The 22,878-nt window shown below is 36.2% G+C and overlaps 2 protein-coding genes and 1 long non-coding RNA gene across 8 annotated transcripts in view; 1 reads left to right on the forward strand and 2 right to left on the reverse strand.

Annotated features, from left to right (window-relative positions):
- Positions 1 to 5,148, reverse strand: part of LOC105381276 (unconventional myosin-IXAa) — a 51,718-nt gene extending 46,570 nt beyond the window's left edge. For 5 of the 6 annotated variants that reach the window (XM_048628814.1, XM_048628813.1, XM_048628812.1 and 2 more), the window contains exons 1-3: positions 4,270 to 5,147; positions 3,912 to 4,055; positions 2,503 to 2,615 (exon numbers count right to left, since the gene is read on the reverse strand). In XM_048628814.1, coding sequence (XP_048484771.1) covers positions 2,503 to 2,615; positions 3,912 to 4,055; positions 4,270 to 4,305 — 293 coding nt within the window. In that variant the 5' untranslated portion in view covers positions 4,306 to 5,147. Of the gene's footprint in view, positions 1 to 2,502; positions 2,616 to 3,911; positions 4,056 to 4,269 lie in introns of all 6 variants that reach the window. The other variant, XM_048628810.1, reaches the window with a different exon arrangement.
- An 806-nt stretch (positions 5,149 to 5,954) lies between these two features.
- Positions 5,955 to 22,487, forward strand: LOC119693120. The gene is made up of 4 exons (XM_038115580.2): positions 5,955 to 6,124; positions 8,508 to 8,596; positions 16,318 to 16,338; positions 22,305 to 22,487. Exons 1-4 carry the CDS (start codon positions 6,037 to 6,039, stop codon positions 22,452 to 22,454), a joined length of 348 nt encoding a protein of 115 aa, XP_037971508.2. The 5' UTR covers positions 5,955 to 6,036; the 3' UTR covers positions 22,455 to 22,487.
- On the reverse strand, positions 9,664 to 14,386 carry LOC125490155. The gene is made up of 3 exons (XR_007267508.1): positions 11,457 to 14,386; positions 10,556 to 10,918; positions 9,664 to 10,214 (listed from the first exon to the last, which is right to left on the reverse strand). It is a non-coding gene; the product is annotated as an uncharacterized LOC125490155 (long non-coding RNA).
- Positions 22,488 to 22,878: the final 391 nt, after the last annotated feature.

The following is a 22,878-nucleotide window of genomic DNA, read 5'->3' on the forward strand; positions in this document are numbered from 1 at the left end:
TTTTCGGCGTAACGAGACTTTGACCAAACGTTACTATGCAATACGAGATTAGGCAAAAAAATCTTATGCCAAAAAAGGTAGAACCTGCCTCGCCACATTAATTAGGCAAAAACCCTGCCTCTTGTTTACACTAAGTAATGCACATAAAACGGTCAACTAGCATTAATTAATTGCGGCAAGAAGTGAATGAATCATCGCGTGTCACCGTAAGATTACTGCGAGATATAAATACTATTGGAGTGACAGATCAACAGAGATTGTTCTTATGTATATTTTGTATATGTAAAGTGTAATAAGTAGGTGTCCGGACAAGGCCGGCGCGATTGATTATACCTATCTGTCAACTAATTGAGGAACTATGATAGTTATGTAGCACGCATAGCGTTGCAGGTGCTACAATAAAGTATTTGTTGATATAGTATGATACTTGACATTAATTATGTTACAGTTATTTATAAAAGCTATTTTAATCTACAGCATTTTCTATCGCATCCTGTAAAGCAGTCTCAAGTGCAATTATTGAAATAATTCCTTGTTATTAAATAAAAGATTTTGCAGTCATTACTCTTTCTACAAAGAGAATAAGAGATTTATGTCCTACTATAACTCACCTAGTCGACAAACTATAAATGAATGTATATAATTTTTAAGTGTGTTATTGTTTGGTGTTTGTTATTTACAATGTCTGGTATTGTTTCAAAACAGAATTAATAATGAGAAATGTTAACTAAATAAATACTAAACTATGTATGTTTAGTAAAATTATCCACAGCTGCTAGATATCTATCACACATGATAATGCACTTCCGACCAAAGTTTTTGTTTCACTTTTTATGATTTGCTGGTGGCCAGCTGACTGTTTTAATTCATAATTAATGCTATCAATATCTGGATTTATCACTCTCTACATAGAACTACGTATGGGCGCGACGCGAGTTCGCTACACGCATCATGTCTTCATACACTCTCTGGAGCATTACACAAGGAAAGGCGAGGACAGCCTATTCTAGCGCTTCTGCAGCGATACCTTTATCCAGCAGTAAATGATTGTAGATTGAAGTACATAGGTAAACCACACTCTATTAACTTTACTTCTTTTTTTTTTTTTTTTTTGTAGTCATTGTAACATGCAATCGGTCTTGAGTGACCATAAGCAGTTGTTGGGAGTGTTTTTATGGCGTTTTAGGCACTCCCTCCCATCGTTGGGTTGCCTTCTTATTCAATTGGTCCTAGACCGTCCCAAATGTGCTTTCTTTTCAACCTTCTTATTGGAATACAACTGGTGAGGTCAGTAGCCAGCTTGTTGGGGTGATCAGCAATCCTATCTCTGTAGGCTCTGGACAGGTTTTCCACTTCCGCTTTAACCGTGGGCATTTGTAAGTACTCGTGGACCTCATCAATTTTGGTGAACCATGGTGCGTGGGCTATGGTTTTTAGAACGCTGTTTTGGAACCGCTGCATTATTGCGATGTTGGAGGTTTTTGCTGATCCTCACAGTTGTATTCCATAGGTCCAGACAGGTTTTAATACAGCCTTGTAGATCAGCAGTTTATTGTTTACGGATAGTTTTGACTGTCTCCCAAGTAACCATGACAGTGACCGATACTTCTGGTTCAGCTTGTCTCTCTTCTTCTGAATGTGAGTTTTCCAGATCTGCTTCCTGTCCAAATGGAATCCTAGGTATTTCACGACCGTCTGATGAGGCAAAACTTCACCACCGAGTTTTACAGGAGGACAGTTGTCACGTCTAAGAGTGAAGGTGATGTGGTTGGATTTGGCTTCACTTGCCTTGATCTTCCATCTTTTCATCCAGTTATGGACCTGGTCAAGATGACTTTGAACAGTTTTTGAGGCTGATACAGGGTCTTTGTCCGATGCCAGGATGGCAGTATCATCTGCAAATGTGGCTGTTAGAATATTTACTGATTCTGGGACGTCAGAAGTATAAATTAGGTACAGTGATGGACCCAGTACTGACCCTTGTGGTACTCCAGCCTTTACCTCATGAAAAGATGAGGTCCCCTCATTTATCATCACATAAAAAATGCGATCTTCTATGTAAGATTTCAGCAGTTGATACAAATTGTGAGGAAGCCATAATTTTAATTTGTATAGGAGTCCAGCATGCCAGACCTTATCGAACGCTTGTTGCACGTCAAGGAATACTCCTGAACTTTACTTCTTTTAATAACATGAAGGTTGCCTGTAGGAGATTGCTCTTAGCCGTAAGACCATCTATTGTCCATTGTTCCTAGTCTGTTATATTATTATGGTGACCATCATCACGACCCATCACATCCCCACTGCTGGGGCACGGGTCTCCTTCCTTTGAAGGAAGGGTTTAAGGCCTAGTCCACCACGCTAGCCTAGTGCGGGTTGGCGGACCCCAACACAAGCAAGCTTGTGCTGAGAGAGTTATTTTGTAAGTGAGCAACCGGACTGCCCAATATGGTGACCCATAGACATAAGTATCACTATTTCTTATGATATTGTAAGAGTTACCTGTAGAACTGGCCGGCGGTGTTGCTGGGCCACAGCAGCATGACCCCAACAGGGGACTCGCCGGGCCCGAGCCGCCGCTCCTTGCACTCGCCGCCCACCTTGTCCTCCACCACCTGGTGAACAAGTACTGGTCAGATACACTCACGAGCAATGAAAAAGTTTAAAGAACTTGACAACATCAAATGAATAAAAAAATTTCAAACATTTAATTTGGAATTTTTCAAACGTTTTTTTATAGTTGGTAATATTCTGATTCATCGAGCTAGTCTTTTCCATTTAGGAGTAATTTGGTGCTATTGTAACTGGAACTTCTTGCTATTTTGCCTATAGTGAATGGGATAATAATAGTGTCAGTTTTGCAACGTTTTTTTTTAAATGATTTTGCAGACTTAGACATAGACACATCGTTTATTTACTAAAAGAATACACATCACAAATACAAAACAACATCAATAGGAAACAGTGACATGAAGAAGAATCACAATAATTGTGGTGTGACTTATCAGTACTCATACTATGAGTAGTTCTGTTGAAAGAATTATAACACAAGACTTCCTGGTAGATGACCAGACAGTCCCTGTCAGCTGGTAGAGGCTAGGCTATGGCCAGCAGTGGACAATTATGGGCTTGTAATGATGATTGCAAAGAAATAGATACTTATGTGAAATATTCCGATTTTGTATGTGATTTAGTTACACTTAGGGTTGAAGCAAAAAATATTTCAAGGTGAGACAATTTTAATGGTAAAGGTATGCAAGGTTAACATATATTATACTCTACTCATGTTTATGTACAAAAGTGTCTGTGATTAATTTCAGCCTTCACAGTATTTCAAATATGTGTAATTGTATTGTTACATTGCAAATTCTGAAAAATACAATGCTTACACTATAAACAAAACAACTGTGTGGTTTGGACAAAAGAATAAAATGTGTGAAAGTTTTTTAAATTACTTCAAGAAAAAGTAGGTAGGTTTAGTATTTACTCAATAACACATTGTGTTTTTTTAGTTTAATCAAATAATTAAACTGTAAACTTTGTGATTCGAGTATAAACTATATGGGCTTCTGATCTTAGCAAGATTACCTTAGATTGGTTCATAGTTACCACAACCATGGCGCATTGGTGAGTCACATTATCATGGTCAATAATTGAACTAGACAACAATAGCAAAAGGCAATTTTAGATGACTAATGAAAAGTTCTTAGTATAAGATGGGTCAAGCTTCTTAATCTTAAGTGTACACAGATCGTTTTGATATTGAATTTTAATTTTTGATACAAAAAAGCTTGTATGAATTCTTTTTATACATTTCCAACATGGTTTACAAGTTTCCACTTTTAACTGTACATTTGGAACTCATGATTGTTGGCTAGCCAATTTACCCATTTGGAATTAATATAACCTACCTCTGCCAACTCATAGGGTCCCCCGGAGCGGTCATTGAGGTTGAGTTTGTCGGCAATGCAGGATAGGATCTCCTCCGAGCTGGTTTGTTTGGACGCCTCCACCGAGAGTGCCTCATAGTGGGCCGAGAGAGCACCCACAAACACCTATTGATAAATATTTTAAAGTTTACTATATAATCTGGATGTGTCTCTAACAGTTTACAAAACATAGAAAGATGTAGTTGTTTAGTTTGACTATTAGTATCAAAATACAATTTCACACATTATTTGCTTACGTATTTACAAGAGTTTATTTGGCTATTAATCCACTTTTGATATGTACTATATGTTGATATCTCTATACAATCTGGATACTAACCTGTACAATATATCTGTGATTTTCAGTATTAGCCATCTTGTGGCATGATCCTCCTCCTAGTTACATAAACCAACATAGTCTCTCATCTTCATCTTGCTACCATCTGCTCCAGCCAATCTTTATCACAGAATGTTGAATTTGTTTGCAAAGCATCTCTATCAATATGGACAACAATACTTTCAAACCTGTTTGGAATGTGCTAGCATAACATCGACTTTTATGACTTGTTTAGATCAGTGCTCAGGATGCCCCATGCCTTGGCTACAAGTAAGCATCTCTGTTCTCATGCAAATGTGATGCACCTGACACCCCAGGGTTGCTCAACCGTGACAGGTGGCCTAAGTCCAGAATCTCGTTGTTTATCTTCTGAGGATCGCTGGTGGTGTAGAGCAGTGCGTTATATTGTTGTTTATAAGATTCGTATCGCAACACAAAGAGGAGAAATCTCTTATTTGGGTCACATGCAGATAGAGAAGAATAAAGACTTCACGGTTTCCTCCCAATTTCGCAGCCGTCTCACTCAGTATCGAGGAGTGTAGCCGATGTTTTTAGTCAATCACTAGGTGAAGTTGTCTTTAAGTAGTTGACTGACTCAAATCAACAATGCAGCACAACAAAATCAACACATTACAAGTACAAAAATGCAGCGAAATCGGTGTCTTCAACAACCTGTTATTTGTCAAACACAACACTTTTCACAAATGGAAGTTAATGCTGTAGCTGTTATTTACAAACATGAAATTAATGAGTATAATACATTTTTCAAGTAATTCTGGAAACTCTGGTGCTGTAATATTTTGGAAAGAAATAAACCGATTTATTTTATGTACCGAACCACCATTTTTATTTTGTGGCGAGAGTTGACATGCAATGTTACCAATATAGAAAATATAAATTGAATCAAGCACCAAGAAAATATTTTTTATATGGCAACATTTTATCCTTATAATCATTATTATGAGATTCATACCATAGACAATGATGACAGATTGTTATTATTCTGAGCTTTACAAAGTGCCATGCTTATTTTGAGCTTTATAAAGGACCAAAAGTTCATTATGGTGTATTCTCAACCCAGCTCTACACTATGATTGGTGGGTATTCAACGTATTCAAGTGGGTATTTAAAGTTTATGCTGAATTTACGCGGCCGGCCGTCTCATTAGAGAAGTTCTTACGCTCTACGACCATTTATCATTGTTGTGAACTAAAACCCACTGTTTCTGATGATGAGCTTATTACATCGTTCGTTAGACTGAATTCTTTCAAGTGCCATTACTTATATGATTTTATCACGATTTTATAGATTTTCAAGAGATTTTCTCACTCTCAAAAACGACAAACGGGACATTAACGTTACAACCTGTCAAAATCCTATAAAAGTTAAGGCCCATTCACGGTTCAAATCAGCGTGTGAATGGTGCGGCTCGCGAGCGCAGTAAGAAAAGTACGAATATGATCCATGTGAAAGGCTCAAAAAAGTTCACAATCGACTGGACTGCAACTCGGGGCTCGCGTAATGTGTGGGCGATGACGGATTTGACCACGGAATGGTACGGCTCGGGGCTCGGCTCGCGGTGCCGGTGCGTGAAGTGAATGGGGTGCTTAACTACCAGTCATGCTACCAGTAAGCTAATAGTCATCCCAGTCATCGGTAGATAGAAACTGGCAGTAAGGAGCAAGTATTTTTCTCTATGGATCAATGGTAGACGAAAACTAAAGTCTTCAAAATTAAACTGCAAATTACGACAGCAAAAATATCAACAATATGCATTATTCACTAACATTTATTATTTTTACATGGATCTGCAGCTATAACTATTACAAACCAGTATTTGGATTACCCATTGATGATGGTAGGTGTAACTTTTACTTATCCACGTTTTAGGCGTTCCATAGGTTCATAATTTTCAGAAGATCCTCGATTGAACAAGTCATATTTATGACAAGACTAGTTTTAATAAGGGGAGGACCGAGTGTGACTTACCTTCTTCCTTCACATGAGTACATTCAATGCAGCGAACTTGGCCTCCACACTGCAAACGTTAGGTACCTACTTACCTACATTTGAAAACGACTAACATTTTACCCCCTAACCCGCAGTGGAACAGGCTGGTGGGAAATGGTCCAATAAGGCTAGGAAGGCAGTTTAGAGTCTGTAGACCATAAGGGATTATTCACACGTATCTCAACCACACCTCTCACGTATTAAGTATGGTGAAGGGCATATACGCATAGGTTTATTTATTTATTTATTTTACTATATTAGGAAAACTTAACGTTCAGTCAGAATGAGTGAGGTGCAGGCGACTGTAACACCCTCAGGTGGTCAAATGGTAGAAATAATACCGTCACGTCGCTCTACTTATTTACTATTTCTAGTCATTTACATTTTGGGGACATAAGATATTTTGAAAGAAAGAAAGAAAAATATTTTTATTTGTCTCAATAAACACATATTAAAATAAAAATAAACTAAAACTAATAATAAATTGGAGACAAAAAGGGGCAGACTCAGCATCTGCTGCGAGCTGCAGGGCAGCAACGCAACGCTGATTTTCAGCCTATCCCTGTGCATGCACTTACGTTAAACATTAATTATACAAACAAACAACGGAACTTGTATTAAACACACTATAAATAAAAAATAGTAAGTATATTGCATCAATTAATAATAATAGCATCAGGTGTCCATAAAAGTTTTCTCAACAATACGGCTTTTAACAGTTATTTTGGAGATTGAAATAAATTCTTCTCAAATGTCTTTTAAAAGTCATATTTGTCATCTGTTCATGCAATGGTGGGGGCAAATCGTTCCAAATTTTGGAAGCCGCATATTTAAAACAAATAGCCCTCAGTGTTGTGCCTAGTCATGGTAATTTTATGGCTCTCTCTTTACTTCTGGTGTGATGATGTATACAGGGTTATTGGTAAGTAGACCGGATCCTTTCAGGAGGTGATAGAGAAAGGCATTTCCAGTAGATTGAACCCAATAATGCATTATCCTAAACTTAACCATTTCTAAGATATTTAATATTTTGCCAAAATTAATGCTTAAAACCGAAAATAAAAAAAACTAGCCACATTTCAATATTTTTTTTGGTTGTTTTGCATAAGTAACACCTTAATAAACTAATTAAAATAATCAAATGTGCATTGTTCGACTTAAATTAGAAATAATACCTCAAAATTGTTAAACATTTTGAAAAAAATATTCAAAAAGCAAAAACAAATAAATTAAATTAAAAAAGATTTTCATATGACATTTTTTTGTGCACTTCAGCTTAAAAACATGGTCAACTAATAAGCTTTTAAACAAGATAATTCAATACCAAATCGATTGAGGTATCACCAAGATATGGCCAAAACAACCAGAGAAAGCGGAGAAAACTCAGCAGGGGTTTCCATACTAAAGTCAACAGGACTGAAAACAATCACTCTTTTTACCTATAAATTGGGCTAATTTTGTTCGTTTTCCTGTTGAATTTTGTCCGTCTGTGCTGGACCTTGATCGATTTGGTATTGAATTAGATAATTCAATACCAAATCTTGTTTGAAAGCTTATTAGTTGACCATGTTTTTAAGCTGAAGTGCACAAAAAAATGTCATATTAAAATCTTTTTTAATTTAATTTATTTGTTTTTGCGTTTTGAATATTTTTTCAAAATGTTTAACTATTTTGAGGTATTATGTCTAATTTAAGTCGAATAATGCACATTTGATTATTTTAATTAGTTTATTAAGGTGTTACTTATGCAAAACAACCAAAAAAAATATTGAAATGTGGCTAGTTTATTTTATTTTTGGTTATAAGCATAAAATTTTGGCAAAAAATTAAAAAACCTGAACTATTAAATATCTTAAAAATGGTTAAGTTTAGGATAATGTATTATTGGGTTCAATCGACTGGAAATGCCTTCCTCTATCACCTCCTGAAAGGATCCGGTCTACTTACCAATAACCCTGTATATAGGTATTTCGGTCTCCTACTTTGTACAACTCGTTGAAGCAAACATCCGAGGTGCAATTTCCTGCGTGCTGACATCTTTAAAATACCTTTTTGGTTCAAAAATGGTGACACATGAGATCGCCTTGGAATATCAAAGCAAAAGCGCGCACATGCGTTTTGTACTCGCGCTTTTGTGACTCTTTCTATGCTTTGTTGGTTTATTTCAATACAAGGGTTGTGTTGTGGGCGTCTATCGCTATTTTAACTTTGGTGATACTTATTTGTTTCAGGAACATCTTCTGGCCAGGCTAACTTGCTCCCTAGTAGTGAGACTGATTCCACCGACGATATCAAACCCGAAAGACGTGTAGACAAAATTGTAAGTAACCCACCTACCTAACCTACTTGATGAAATTTCCTACCAAAATCGAAAATAATTGAAATATTTTTTGACGTGAATACGATGGACGTCTATGGTTTTGGCATAGACTAATACACTGTTTTGGTAAGGCCGTGTCAGGACCGCGAATATTTTTCCGCGCGGAATTAATTCGCAATTCAAAAAGCGCGGGAAACGTCGAATTGAGCGGGTGTCTTTTTTTCTAACAATTTTTGTAAACTAATTATAAACAGGATCAGGCTTGTTTTAACTTGTAAATATCGTTACATTTGTGTGTATATATTTTAATTTGTAAATATATATAGTTTGCTGTCACATAGGTAAGTCAAAAAGTTATTTATAGTTTGGCCCGTTATGGAGCCCCCTGACCCGGGGGGCACGGCCTCTCCAGAGGTCGGGCAATACGTAACGATAGAGAGCAGTATGGATACTGATGCCTCAGTATCCTCTATCAAAACCAGTAGGAAAAGAATTAGGCCATCTCGCATGTGCAAACATTGCAATAAAAAAAGGAGAAAACACGGAAGGATCAACAAGGAACATGATTGTGCCTGCTCTCAAGCAGATGCAATTGTGGAACCCTCAACTCAATCTGCACCACAAATTGTCCCTACAACACCACAGCAAACTGATACTTCAAAAACACCCTACACCTACAACCCAGTTGGAAGGTCCACTTATAATAAAACAGATGCTGCACCTTTTATTGTGCATATTCAGAAAATCACAGAATCTGATTCATCCAATTCGATACTACACCCCGTGTCATTTGGACGCGTGTTAAAGCAAAATAACGTTAAAAATATTATAAATGGAAGTCTTAAGAAAATTGGCCGGAACAAAGTTTCAGTGAGTTTTTCTGAATTTGAAGACGCAAATTTATTTATGGAGAACTTGGCTTTAAAAGAAAAATATAAAGTTTTTATCCCCACTTTTAATGTCACCCGCATGGGTGTCATTAAAGGAGTCCCACTTGATTGGACAGAGGAGGACATAATTAAAGATATGTCCACTCCAATAGGCTGTGGAAAAATAATAAAAGTAAGAAGAATGAAACGTAAAGTTTTTAATGATGGAAAGGCATCCCATATTAACACAGGTACAGTCGTAGCAACATTTGATGGCCAAGTTCTTCCTAAAAGAATCTTCATGTGTTACTCTTCCCTCTCCGTAGAACTTTATATCTTCCCCACTGTTCAGTGCTTCAACTGTTGTCGGTTTGGGCATGTTAAGGATCAGTGCAGATCTTTACCTCGGTGCTTCAAGTGTGGCGGCAAACACTCGGGATCTACATGTTCAGCAGAGGAGGGCGACTTCCAATGCTGCTCATGTGGTGGCTCGCACTTTGCAACCAACAAGAAGTGTCCAGAATTTGAAAGACAAAGAGCGATTAAATTGTCCATGGCGCAGAGCTGCATCTCTTATGCTGAGGCCAGCAAAATTCATCCTCAAGTCACCCGATTGTTTTCTGAAGTGGTTTCATCTAAACCGATCTCCACTCCATTCATGGATACTAATAATGATTTATCATTTGTAAATAATCCTTCATCTTCAACTTCATATAAAAAAACTGTTTATCTGAAACCGAAATCGCCTCCTACCATAGCCAAGGGTTATGATAGAAAGGCTCATAATGAAATAATTCAGGAACATGTCGAATCATCTCCGAATGGGGGTGTTATTAAACATCGTGAAAATATAACTATTTCAGAACAATCAACAGCCTCTACGATTGAGGAGTTAATTAAAATGTTAACTACATATTTAACTCAATGTAAATATAAAAACACACCGTCCAACGATGACCATACTAACATGCATAAAGCTTCTACTAACAATGGCTCACCACAATCAGCAACAAGTGATTCAGTGGAATTGCCAAAGTATAAGAAATAAAAAATCTGATTTAATTCATTCATTTAATTAATAAGTACCAACCATTTATATTATCATTTCAAGAGACCTGGCTTAAGCCAGGCTCTATCTTTAAAATCCCAGGCTACTCTAGTCTGAGAGAGGACAGATCTGATGGATATGGTGGTACAGCCTTATTCATCAGGCGTCCGTGTAATTATGTACATATTCCCATTCCATCCCATAGTAGTAATTTCTCCATTATTGCCGTAAAGGTTAATAACATTACCTTTGTTTCTTTGTATATACCCCTTGCTTCTGCTGATATCATCAATGAGATTGATGGTATCCTATCTTCTATTCCTAAACCTCTTTTAATTTTAGGTGATCTTAACTGCCAACACTCCTCTTGGGGTAGCACTATTGCTTCTACTCCAACTCCCTGTTCTGTAAATATTTTAGAATTAGTTGATAAGTATAACCTAGTTATATTAAATAATGGCTCAGCTACTCGTAGGACTGCTCCTGGCCAAGGCATAAGTGCCCCCGACCTATCTATCTGTTCACCCAAATTAGCAGCTGAACTACTCTGGACACCCCTTCCCTCCACTTTTGGCAGTGACCACTTTCCTATTTTAATAAAATTCCCTTCAAAATTTTCATCCACACCACCCTGTAAAATCAACCCTCGTTTTAAATTTAATCTGGAAAAGGCTAATTGGAGTAATTTTCAACAGAAAGTTGACAATAAAATAAGCGCTTTACCTAGTGTTTCATGTGGTAATGAAAACTTATGCGCTGAAGCCTTAACAAAAATCATCATAGAATCTGCTGAAGAAGTTTTCCCTCTTAAAAAATCTAAAAAGGTACAGTGTCCTTCTCCACCCTGGTGGGATAGTGACTGCACTTTAGCAATAAAAGATAGGAAATTGGCTGAACTAAATTACACTAACTGTACTACTGATGAAAATTTTAGTATACTCACAGAAACTATCACTAAAACTAAACAGTTATTTAAACAGAAAAAGTTTGCTAGTTGGCGATCTTTTTGTCTTTCCATATCCCCCCAAGTAAATCCTTCCGAAGTGTGGGCAAATATAAGAAGATTTAAATCTGCTTTCAAGGAATCCACAATTAATGCTTTTCCCCCTTCTCTGACTGAACAGTTTCTTGACAGGTTAGCTCCTCCTTCAGTTCCCCCAGAATCTTTATGTTGTAAATATTCCATTCCCCCTTCAATAGTTGACAACCAAGTAGGATTAAACTCTCCTTTTAACTTAAATGAATTGAAAGGTATTATTAAATATTGTAAAGATTCCGCACCAGGGTGTGATGGTATTCCTTATTCTTTCTTTGCTCATTTGTCTGATAATACACTATTATACTACTTGGAGATTATCAACCATGTTTTGATTTCTGGTAATGTACCTCATTTATGGAAAGTACAGACTATTATTCCTCTGCTTAAACCTCTCAAAAATCCCTCAGATCCTTCAGGCTTCAGACCAATAGCTCTTTCGTTAGTAATACTTAAGATTGCAGAGCACTTAATTAAAAATAGGCTTGAATGGTTTATTGAAAGTAATAGTTTATTGCCTCAAAGTCAATATGGTTTCAGGAAAGGCAAGAGCACCATGGACTGTATCTCCCTATTAGTGACAGATATTCGTCTGTCATTTTCTGCCAATGCATCCGTTTTGGCTGCGTTCTTGGATATTACTTCCGCCTATGATAATGTTAACTTGAATATACTACGTCGTAAACTTTTAGCTTTGAATGTACCGTTTTTATTATCCAACTTTATTTTGAATATATTAACCAATAGAACTATTTTACTCGAAAATGGTCAATCTACAAGCAGTAGAATTATATGTAAAGGTCTCCCTCAGGGATCTGTGCTTAGTCCATTGTTATTTAATATCTACTCGTATGATTTAGAATCATCAATTAGTAATGTAAATATTATTCAATATGCTGATGATTTAGTTTTTTATTGCAGTAATAGGTCAATAGATGAGACGGTGACCATTTTATCGGGTGACTTGGGGAAGTTACAGATATGGTTGGATGCCAATCATTTACAGCTTTCACCTTATAAAAGCGAAATAGTATTATTTACAAGAAAGAGAATGCCTCCTCCCATAACAGTTTCATATGATAATGTCATAATTCCTGTTAAGAGTCACACTAAGTTTCTTGGGGTGATTCTTGACCGTAAATTGTCGGGTTTACCTCACATTGATTACATAGTAATGAAATGTGAGAAAGTGTTAAATATGTTGCGATGTCTTTCTGGTGTATGGTGGGGTGCCCACCCCTTTTCAATGAAATTAATTTATAATGCTATGATAAGGAGTGTTATCGATTATGGGTCTATAGTATTTGACCTTAGTAATGTCACTGGACTTAAACGTATAGATGTCATACAATCTAAGGCCCTAAGATTGGTAACGGGTGCTATGCGCTCTTCCCCTATCAGCGCCTTGCAAGTGGAGTGTGCCGAACCTCCCTTTGCCCTACGTCGGCAATACCTCTCTGATAAATTCTTATTTAGAATCCTACAATTTTCTCATCATCCCCTTATTTCCAAACTTCAATATCTTAATGAACATGTTCAGTCCTCTTCTTACTGGAGATATAAACCTATCCCATGTTTAGTAAATAGTTTCCGAAAATATAAATCTTTGTGTGCGCCCATCAATCGGTCAACTCATCTTCCAATTTTCGAATGTGATTATGAGGCCTTAGTTTCAAACTTAAATGTTATTTTAAACACTGGAGTGGGAAGTGGTGATTTTACTAACAATCATTTCTTACAAGTTCTTGAGAATGAATGGCAGGGTTATCATTATATCTACACAGATGCTTCGAAACATTCCTCCTCAGGAATAGTAGGTGTAGGAGTTTACCACTCCCAATATAACATAGTACAGAAAATCAAACTTCCTCCAGAGACATCTGTCTTTACAGGTGAATTATTTGGTATTTCGAAAGCTTTAGAGTATATTCTTATATGTAAACTTCATAAGACAGTCATATTTACGGATTCATTAAGCTCTCTTCAGACATTAGACAGATTTCCATTTAAACTTAAATATAACTTTCCTTTAATTTTTAATATTAGAGCAGACATTCAAAAATGTTATAATCTAGGTATCTCGGTTTCATTTGCTTGGGTACCTAGTCATTGTGGCATTAGAGGGAATGAAATGGCTGATAGGTTGGCCAATGAGGCGGTTTCTTGTGGTGACACATTTCCTTATAAAATATTCTCTCATGACTTAGATTCTTTACCAAAAACTTTTTTACAGTCTACATGGAAGGAAAAGTGGAATGCTTACACGAAAGGAGCTCACTATAAAACAATTCAAGTAGATATTCCAAATAAACCTTGGTTTCATAAGATATGTTATTCTAAAAACAAAACCTCTTCTCTTGTACGAATGAGACTGGGGCACGTTTGTACTCCAGCTCATTTATACAAGATGAATATTGTGACAACTCCTGAGTGTGAATGTGGTGCAGATTGGGCAGATTTGAACCATTTGTTCTTTTCATGTCCTCTTTTTGATCATTCTGATTTTTATAATTCTTTGATTGCCTTAAAAATTCCTCTCCCATCTTCCATTCATAGTTTATTACATATATGTAAAGTAAAGGTTTATAATATTTTAGTTGATTTTCTCAGTCAAAATAATATTGAGTTGTAAATATGTACTTATTTTTTTGCCTTTTTTAATGTTTTATATTAAGTGTATTTCTTTATACCTGAACTTTCCTGATCCTATGTCCTTTCCTTTTTCCCTAACATTTCCGTGTTTCGTTTCCTTACCTTTTATTTTGTAAAAAAAAACATATAGCTGTTAGTGGCAAATGCGCTAGTCGCGCGAGTCCAAAAGAAAAAAAAAAAAAAAAAAAAATTCGCAATTCTGTAACACATCGAGTATTATAGGAGTATCAGTATCCGCACTTGCGAAAAAAAATCGCAATAAAATCAACAGGCGAACTTTGATCGCCGAATATATATACATATTAGTTAATTCCGCGCGGAAAAATATTGTATAAATATGTATGACATTGTGGGTAAGGGGGAGCTTCCCGCCATTTTGAGGTCATTTTGCTAAAAATCCAGATTTTTTAAATGTGTAACTTTTGACTCAGATATGCTACAGTATTGATATTGGTTTTAATCGTGAGCTGTAGTCAAAATCTATATATTACAAAAAAAATACTTACTAAAAAATATTGAAAAACAAGTGCGTTTTTTTTTAATCTCCGCCTATTACGCATTCAAAGCTCAAGTAGAAATTTAAAATTTATAGATTATTGGAAAGCCTATTTCAATGAGAATCTAATGGTACCTACCTATATACCTAACAAAAGGCCATACGATTAAGTCCCATACCGGTAAGGTAAAATTATGAATGCGGCCGAGCGGAAAAACGACGTTGCCAGTACATCTGGGATACAGTTTAGTGTTGTAGATTCTAAATCATCATCTTCATATAAAATTTATTAAAACCAAACCAGCTAAAGGATCATAATAATGTAAGTATTACCTACAATAAACAAGAATACTTATACATAAGGTATAAAAGCATCGCACGTAGTAAATGTGTAAAGACATTGTGATATATTGAAGTAATCAATAAGTAGAAAGTTGACTCCCGAGTCATAAAAAATATGTATTTGTAATTTTACATCCACAATAGGTCTGGAAGATACATTTACAACTATAATTTACTTAACACATACCCCCTTATTAGAAAACAAAGACTAAATATAGTTCTGTGTTAAACCCGGCTATAAGCTAGGGGAACCCGGGGTAAGACGGGGTCGCTAAGGGAAAATAGAAAAATCAACAGGTATTTATAACCACAATGTTATCAATTATTTATGGCTCATTAGGAACTTAATGACGAACACTTTGGCACAGCTCTTTTTACAAAAAAAGTAATAATTACAATTGACTTATTTTAACCAATGTTAAAAATGGGAAATAAACCATCTTGCCCCATGTACCCGTACATGGCGTAAGTAATAGTAAGTATACTATGTGAGGCACAAAACAAACAAACAACACTTCTTCTGTGTTTTTATCGTCAACACCAGCACCTGCAGTGTGAGCCCAAGGCCTGCACTTTTGACATCCGACCCAGTTTTAGTTAGATTTAAAGTAGGACTGTTGATATCCTCACAGTAGAGGTAGACACAGTCATCTTTGTTGTTATTCTTCTTCGTGGGCAGTATCTGCTTTGTCTTTTTAGCCAACGTCCCTGTAGGCCTTTTAGAGCCCTTCTACAATGTCAAATATCGGGTTGGAGAAAAAAAAACTTAACCAAGCTAGATCCGTACCCTATCTTGCCCCTCCAAAAATACCCCGTCTTGCCCCACGTTATATTTTTTATAAAAATAATTCATAAAAAAATACTTTCAATGTTAAACTGATTTTGCACATATACAAAGCGTACCAAAAACTTATATAAAACCTTAAATAAAAACACACAATTACCAAAAATACTACTGATTTACTTACTGTGTTGTGACGTTGTTTCTACCGGTCAAAAATAACATGGACACTACGCAAAAATAAACAATTGAGCTTACATAAAAAGCGCGTGCGCTCACACCTGCTGTCATTGGCGCACTAAAGGTCAATAATTTAATTAAGCCTTTCTATTGGCTCATTACTCAGATTCATTCATTCATTAAGATGTATGGTTTTGCATATAAGCGGGGGGCCCCGTCTTACCTCACGACCCCATCTTACCCCGGGTTCCCCTACATATCTTGAGTCTACCTTTTATAATAAATACAAATTTAATGATCTTTACAAATAATTATAGGTACGGGAAGCCGAAAAAGCGGTAAGTACCTATCGTAAGTCAAAAATGGGTGACCGTTGTTATACGTTCATAATGAACTCCTGGGTCACCTCCTTGCGGCGTAGGTACTACTTTGCAACAACCTGTAGATAGCCGAGTGAAACGAGGCAATACAAACCTAACCGGTATTTCCCTAACCGTAAAGAGCGTAAAAGCCATACATCTCAAGTCTCAACCCTGCATTTAGGGATAAAACTTAGAGAGCCGAGCGTAGCGAGGCAATCGTAACCTTACCGGCATTTTCTAAACCCTAAATAGCCGAGCGAAACGAGGCCACATAAACCAACACCGCATTTCCTTAACCCTTGAGAGCCGAGCGAAGCGAGGCAATACAAAGTTAACACGTTCACGGACAATTGATGGTTGGAAAATATTTTGATATGACACCTAAAAATCCCATACATTTTATCGTTCCGCCTTGAAACGTATTGCCGTATCTCAACATATTTTATTTACGTAATGTGACAGTTACGGCCATAGACGGTATCGTCTACAAGCGGTCCGCCACATCATGCATATCCAACAATGCGTATAGTGACATCTACGGCTACAGGCGGCAACCGCCAGTTTTTTTCAAGGACCGAATCATTTTAAAATAGGTTTGGACGTTTTTCAGATACAAAGTTCCACTTTTAGCATGCTATTTACAATAAATAAAGCTGATATAGTAAGATTAAACAAAGGGGTTCATCGACAAAACCTAAAATTTTCTAGTTCCTCATTACAGTTATATCTTCGCTTTTCTATGTTCCATTTAAGTAATTATAGTATTTGAATCGAATAGGTAGGTATCCTATATGCAAAACAGTATAATATTTATCGATTTATTATTAATTTACCTCGTAATTTACCACAAAAATTATCAGACTACCACCCGTTCTACACAACATATCCGTGACGCGCGCGCCGTGACACTAACTTCTGGAAGGTTATTTTTATTTGTAACGGTTACGGCGACAGGCGGTATGTCACTATAAAGTTCACTTATGTGTGTGCAAAAGAAACCCCGACAAGTTCTTTGTTATGACACCTAGAAACAAATGAATTAGCACAATACGACACTAAATCATGCATCTCCTGTTAAGAATACGGAAATGATACGGCTGTTGACGGTTCATCCGTTTCAATCAATAGAAGTTGGACGGCCACAGGCGCGTAGTCATATTACAAGGATACTTAATTACGGCCCTCGACGGATTGTCCGTGAACGTGTTAAGGTCCCGGTCTAGCAAACCGCAGAATTTACAGAACATAAATATATTTTATAGGTGTTTAAAGGGCATTTCTGAGATACAATGTACATTAATTTTAAAGCAGAGGATTTCAGCTTCCCGATAAATATATATTATTTTCATTTTGGTGTTCAATTTGATACTTTTATTAGGTGTTAAACATGCCTCTGTTATGGTAACACGCGCGTTAGTCCAGTCAAGGAATGAGGTGTAGAGTGCGTGAGCAGGTAACTCAGCGATTCCTTCAGAAACTTGTTCAGGGGGCTTAGGTTGTTAACATACCAAAAGTCCTGACTCCTAGGTGATGAGCGGGGGGGAGGAGGGGGGGATAAAGATACGAATTTTTGGTTTTTTGCTTATATCTCAAAAACGGTGCATCGGAGACAAATATTATAAACTACTAAAATGGAGGTCTTAAAATTATCTAAAACTTTTATATCATATGTTTTTTTCTAATTACCAATCGTTTTCGAGCTATTACCCTCGAAAAAAATTGAAATTTACAAGAAAAAGTATTCATGTCAAAAAATTCATAAACATTGCATCATATTGTCTTAACCAATTCATAAACGAAAAAAATGAAGAGGAAAGAAGTTGTAGATTTTTTTATTCCCTTTTAGAATATATTACATATGCTGGTCAATGTCCAACCCGCCTAAAGTTAGAGCCATTTTAAACTTGCATTTTGGTAAAGTCACTGACATAGCTCACCGAATTAGTAAGGTTAAGTGTGAGTAAAATAGCTGTACCTTTAGGTGGGTTGGACATTAACCAGCATATGTATATATATTCTAAAAGGGAATTTAAAAATCTACAACTTCTTTTCTATTCATTTTTTTCATTTATCAATAGGTTTAGACAATATGATGCTATGTTTATGAATGTTTTGACATGAATACATTTTTGTTGTAAATTTCAACTTTTTCCGAGGGTAATAGCTCGAAAACAGTTAGGAATTAGAAAAAAACATATGATTTAAAAGTCTTTATTTCATTAGTTGAAAATATTTCTCTCCGATGCACCGTTTTCGAGATATAAGCTAAAAACCAAAAATTCGTACCTTTATCCCCCCCTCCTCCCCCCCGCTCATCACCTAGGAGTCAGGACTTTTGGTATGTTAACAACCTAAGCCCCCTGAACAAGTTTCTGAAGGAATCGCTTAGTTACCTGCTCCCGCACTCTACACCTAATTTTGAGTCATTTATTGACTGGACTACGAGCTACGTAGAGTCATATTGAAGCGAATTGTTACGAGAAACTATAACTAAATCAAGAAAAGTATAAATAAAAAGTATTAATAAGAATTCAAATATACTCTACATTTATCTTATTTCGGCATTTTTTTAAGAAAAGCTTATTTTACGAGCTTATAAAGTTGAAATCGCGTCCATAAAAATACTATGAAAGCCATTTTGAAAACGGCAGACTTTTGACTTTGTTCAGTCGTCGCCCGGGCGACGACCACGTCAGACGCAAAATCCACGCCAAATTAGTTTTTCAAATTATTTCACAAAAAACTCATTAAATAAACAAATTATGAGAAGAGATATTTTTATACTTGCAATGAAAACTTTATTTACTGGTCATTTTTTATGAATAAAGCTTAGAAATGTTACATACAATTTGGTTTGTTAAACAAACCAAATTGTATGTAAGATTTTAAGTCCGCTAACTAGTTGGACATTTTGTGACGCTTGTAAAATCAAAGTTCGGCCTAGTCATACAATGGGGACTACCGTTTTTTTGCTCACCAGTTGGCGCCACTGTTGACTGAGGTCAAGAGGTACCATAGCTGTCAAACTTATCAAAGGCGACTTTATCAAATTGGCGCGAAATAAAGTTTTAAAATCTTGAATCTCATAAGCTTATTAATTACAAAATTACTATCATCATAACGAGTTACTATGCCGTAATGTTGTGCAGATCCGTTATGTTCGGAAAGAAAGGGAGGACATATGTTACCAAGTGATAAAACTCTTCTAAAACAGTGGCTTGTGAAATAATTATTATCCGACAATCTCGTGTTTGTGAAAATCATTATAACCAATTTCAGAAAGAACATAATGTAAATAAGGATTAGGCATTTAATAAATACAATAAAAATAAAAGAATTACACACTTATTTAACTTTTATTTATCACTGCTATACAAAAAAATAACACATTGGTAATCCACACAATGAATGCTGGTTGAGTGGTTAGTTGAGTCTAAATAATGGTAGTATAGTATACTATTCTATTATTTGTGGGGGTGTCAGTACCTGCACCTGGCTCACTCGAATGGAGCCTTTGTGCATATCGCCTTAAGGTCTAAACTCAACTCCTAAGCTTGGACCATTTCCTACCACGCTGGTCCACTGCAGGTTGGTGGGTTCGAAAATCTAGATGTGCAGGTTTTATCACAATGTTTTCATTCACCGTAAGAGCGATGGTATACACTGTACATAAATTCCAAAGTACTCATTGGTGACAATATCTAGATCGAGTTTCATTTTTAGTGTTCACACTGCTATAAAAAGTTTCTGAAGGCCACTCAACAGTATACACGAATCATTTTGTTGTATGATGCTGTCCTCTACGTTTCCAACCAAGTTACTGTTATGGTCATAGTCTTGGTGTCTGTAAAAAGAAAAAACATAGCTGTTACCTAAGCAAACAAGCATACACTTCGTAAAAAATAAGTTTGTAAACAAACTAACCTCTGCATTAGCTGCTCTTTAAGACCGCTTATTTTTGCTATAATAATTCAGCTTTCAAAGCGTGCACATTCATCGACAAATAATCCATATTTCGCAAAAAGAGATTACTTTTCAACAGGGAAATGAACGAAAATATAATTTATCACGAAGCCCGCCAAACAAATTATATGAAAAGTAAAAATGTCACTTGACCTCAGTCAACACCAGCGCCCCTAGCGGCAAATTCACACGCGTTAGCTCCCATTGAGTAGCGCCATCCAATGAACGCGCTAGTGATTCAACCAAAAAGGAGATCCAACCAGATGCCTGCGACATACAGGGTTTTTGGTAAGTAGACCGGATCCTTTCAGGAGGTGATAGAGGAAGGCATTTAGTTCCAGTTGATTGAACCCTATAATGCATTATCCGAAACTTAACCATTTCTTAGATATATAGGTATTTAAGTTTTTTTTTTAATTTTTGCCAAAATTATATGTTTAAAACCGAAAATTAATATGGTTCAATCAACTGGAACTAAATGCCTTCCTCTATCACCTCCTGAAAGGATCCGGTCTACTTACCAATAACCCTGTATACAGGGTGATTGGAAAGTCGATGTATTCCTTTAAATGGGTTGTAGACGAAGGCATTTCGAGACGATTGAACTCCATAATGCATTATCAGAAAGTCAACCATTTCTGGGTTATTTAAGTTTTAAGTTTTTTTTTTATTTTTGCCAATATTTATGTGTAGGTAAAAGCTCAATATTAAAAAATCGAACCATTTTTTATATACTTTTTTGATTGTTTTGCTTTTGTGACACCTTAGCCAACTAATTTTAATTATTAAATGCGCAATATTTAACTTAATTTAGACACAGTGCTTCAAAATAGTTGTAACATTAAGAAAATGTTACGAAAGTTCAAAACAAAAATGGTAAATCAAAAAAATATATTATCTGACAATTTTTCAGGCACTAAACTTAGAAACATTGTCAACTTATACTGTACTACTACAAAAAACTTTAGACACTGTTTGACAAGTGTTTAAAATGAAATTTGATAGAATTTGTAGGCGTTTGACAGCGCTAAACAACTGTTATATACTGTCTAAGTTTTTGTGGTAAGGCCCATAAGCTTTAAAATGACATATTTCAATCTAAAATCGATTAAGGTATGACCAAGATATAGCCAAAACAACCGCATAGGCGGACAATTCTCAGTAAGGAAACGAATAAGATAAGTTCCAATTTTAAGGTAAATTTGTTATAACTGGACTTCTAGAGCCCCGAACCGTTTACTAATTATTCTTCTCGGATAGCGCGGTACCTCAAAAGCACAGATCGATGACAAGGTTGCTTCGGATGTGTAGGTACTTTAACTTAGGACACCTGTATTTTGTCATTCGGTGGCCTCTTTTGATATTTTGTTAAAATGGCCACCGACTGACGCACCAAATACGCATTAATAAAATTCACATATGTCATACATCTTTTTTACAAAAATGCAGTGTCTGTAAATTTGCTTATACATAGGTACAATCTCATGTCATTGTCCCTGGAGCGCCCCTCGCCCCTCAAGTTCACCTCGCTACTTTTGACAGATTTTCATTTTCATTCGAGGAAGACATGACTCTTAAGAAAAACTTAACGCACGTGCATTTTTTTGGCGATCTTCGCCGCTTTGACTGAGATAATTTCCAGCGCCGGAAAATACCCAGCTAGCGGCGTAAAATTAAACTATAATATCAATGAATAATTGGAGATTGCTGTAAACACATCAAATATGGTCTTACTATATCCAAAAGCTTAATATATTTAGCCCCTGTTTCACAATGTCTGGTTAGTCGCTACCTGTCGGATAAAATACATGCTGTCACTGTCTAAAAAATAATAACAGAGAGTGACAGCATGTATTTTATCCGTCAGGTAGCCACTAACCAGACATTGTGAAACAGACCCTTAGTTTTATAGTCAAAGTGCCAGTTACTGACACATGCCAGTTATACCACGATTTACCCAACTACCTTATTTATTTTAGGTTGATGATTACCTGTATAAAAAGAACTTCAGATGGTATAACCCTGGCACATGGAGATTTTTAGATTGGGTGTGGTGTATTTTGATAATTCTTTTGATTGTTGGTGTAATAGTTGGATCTGTAATATTGTATCGTAAATTTAGTGAGTGAAATTTAATAAAATTATTGATTATCTTTTTAACAGATATTTATTTTAATTCTGTCTGCGACGAACTAGCCATTTCCGTCATATGGTCCTGTCGAGGGTTTGCCGAAAATCCTATTTCGTTTATTGGAATTATTTCCAAGACAGTAAGTATAATCAACTATAGCCATTTAAAGGCAGGAAGTGAGCCTCCTCCAAGTCCAGAGTTATTGACAAAATCTTCACGCTTGGTAGAACGTGTCAACGTCAGTCAGCGTACATGGAATTTGTGATCCAGGCATGGAAGTAATAAGTACTTACGAAAGTTCTTATTACTTTCATGGAGCCAGGGTGAATAGGTACCACTGTCACCCTCCGGCCGACAATGTCTTCGTGCTATAATTTCCTCAAGACCTCAACTGACCTATAGTAGGTACCTACAAACTTAGT

Source organism: Plutella xylostella, chromosome 21 (assembly GCF_932276165.1).
Source record: "Plutella xylostella chromosome 21, ilPluXylo3.1, whole genome shotgun sequence".
NCBI classification, from domain to species: Eukaryota; Metazoa; Arthropoda; class Insecta; order Lepidoptera; family Plutellidae; genus Plutella; species Plutella xylostella.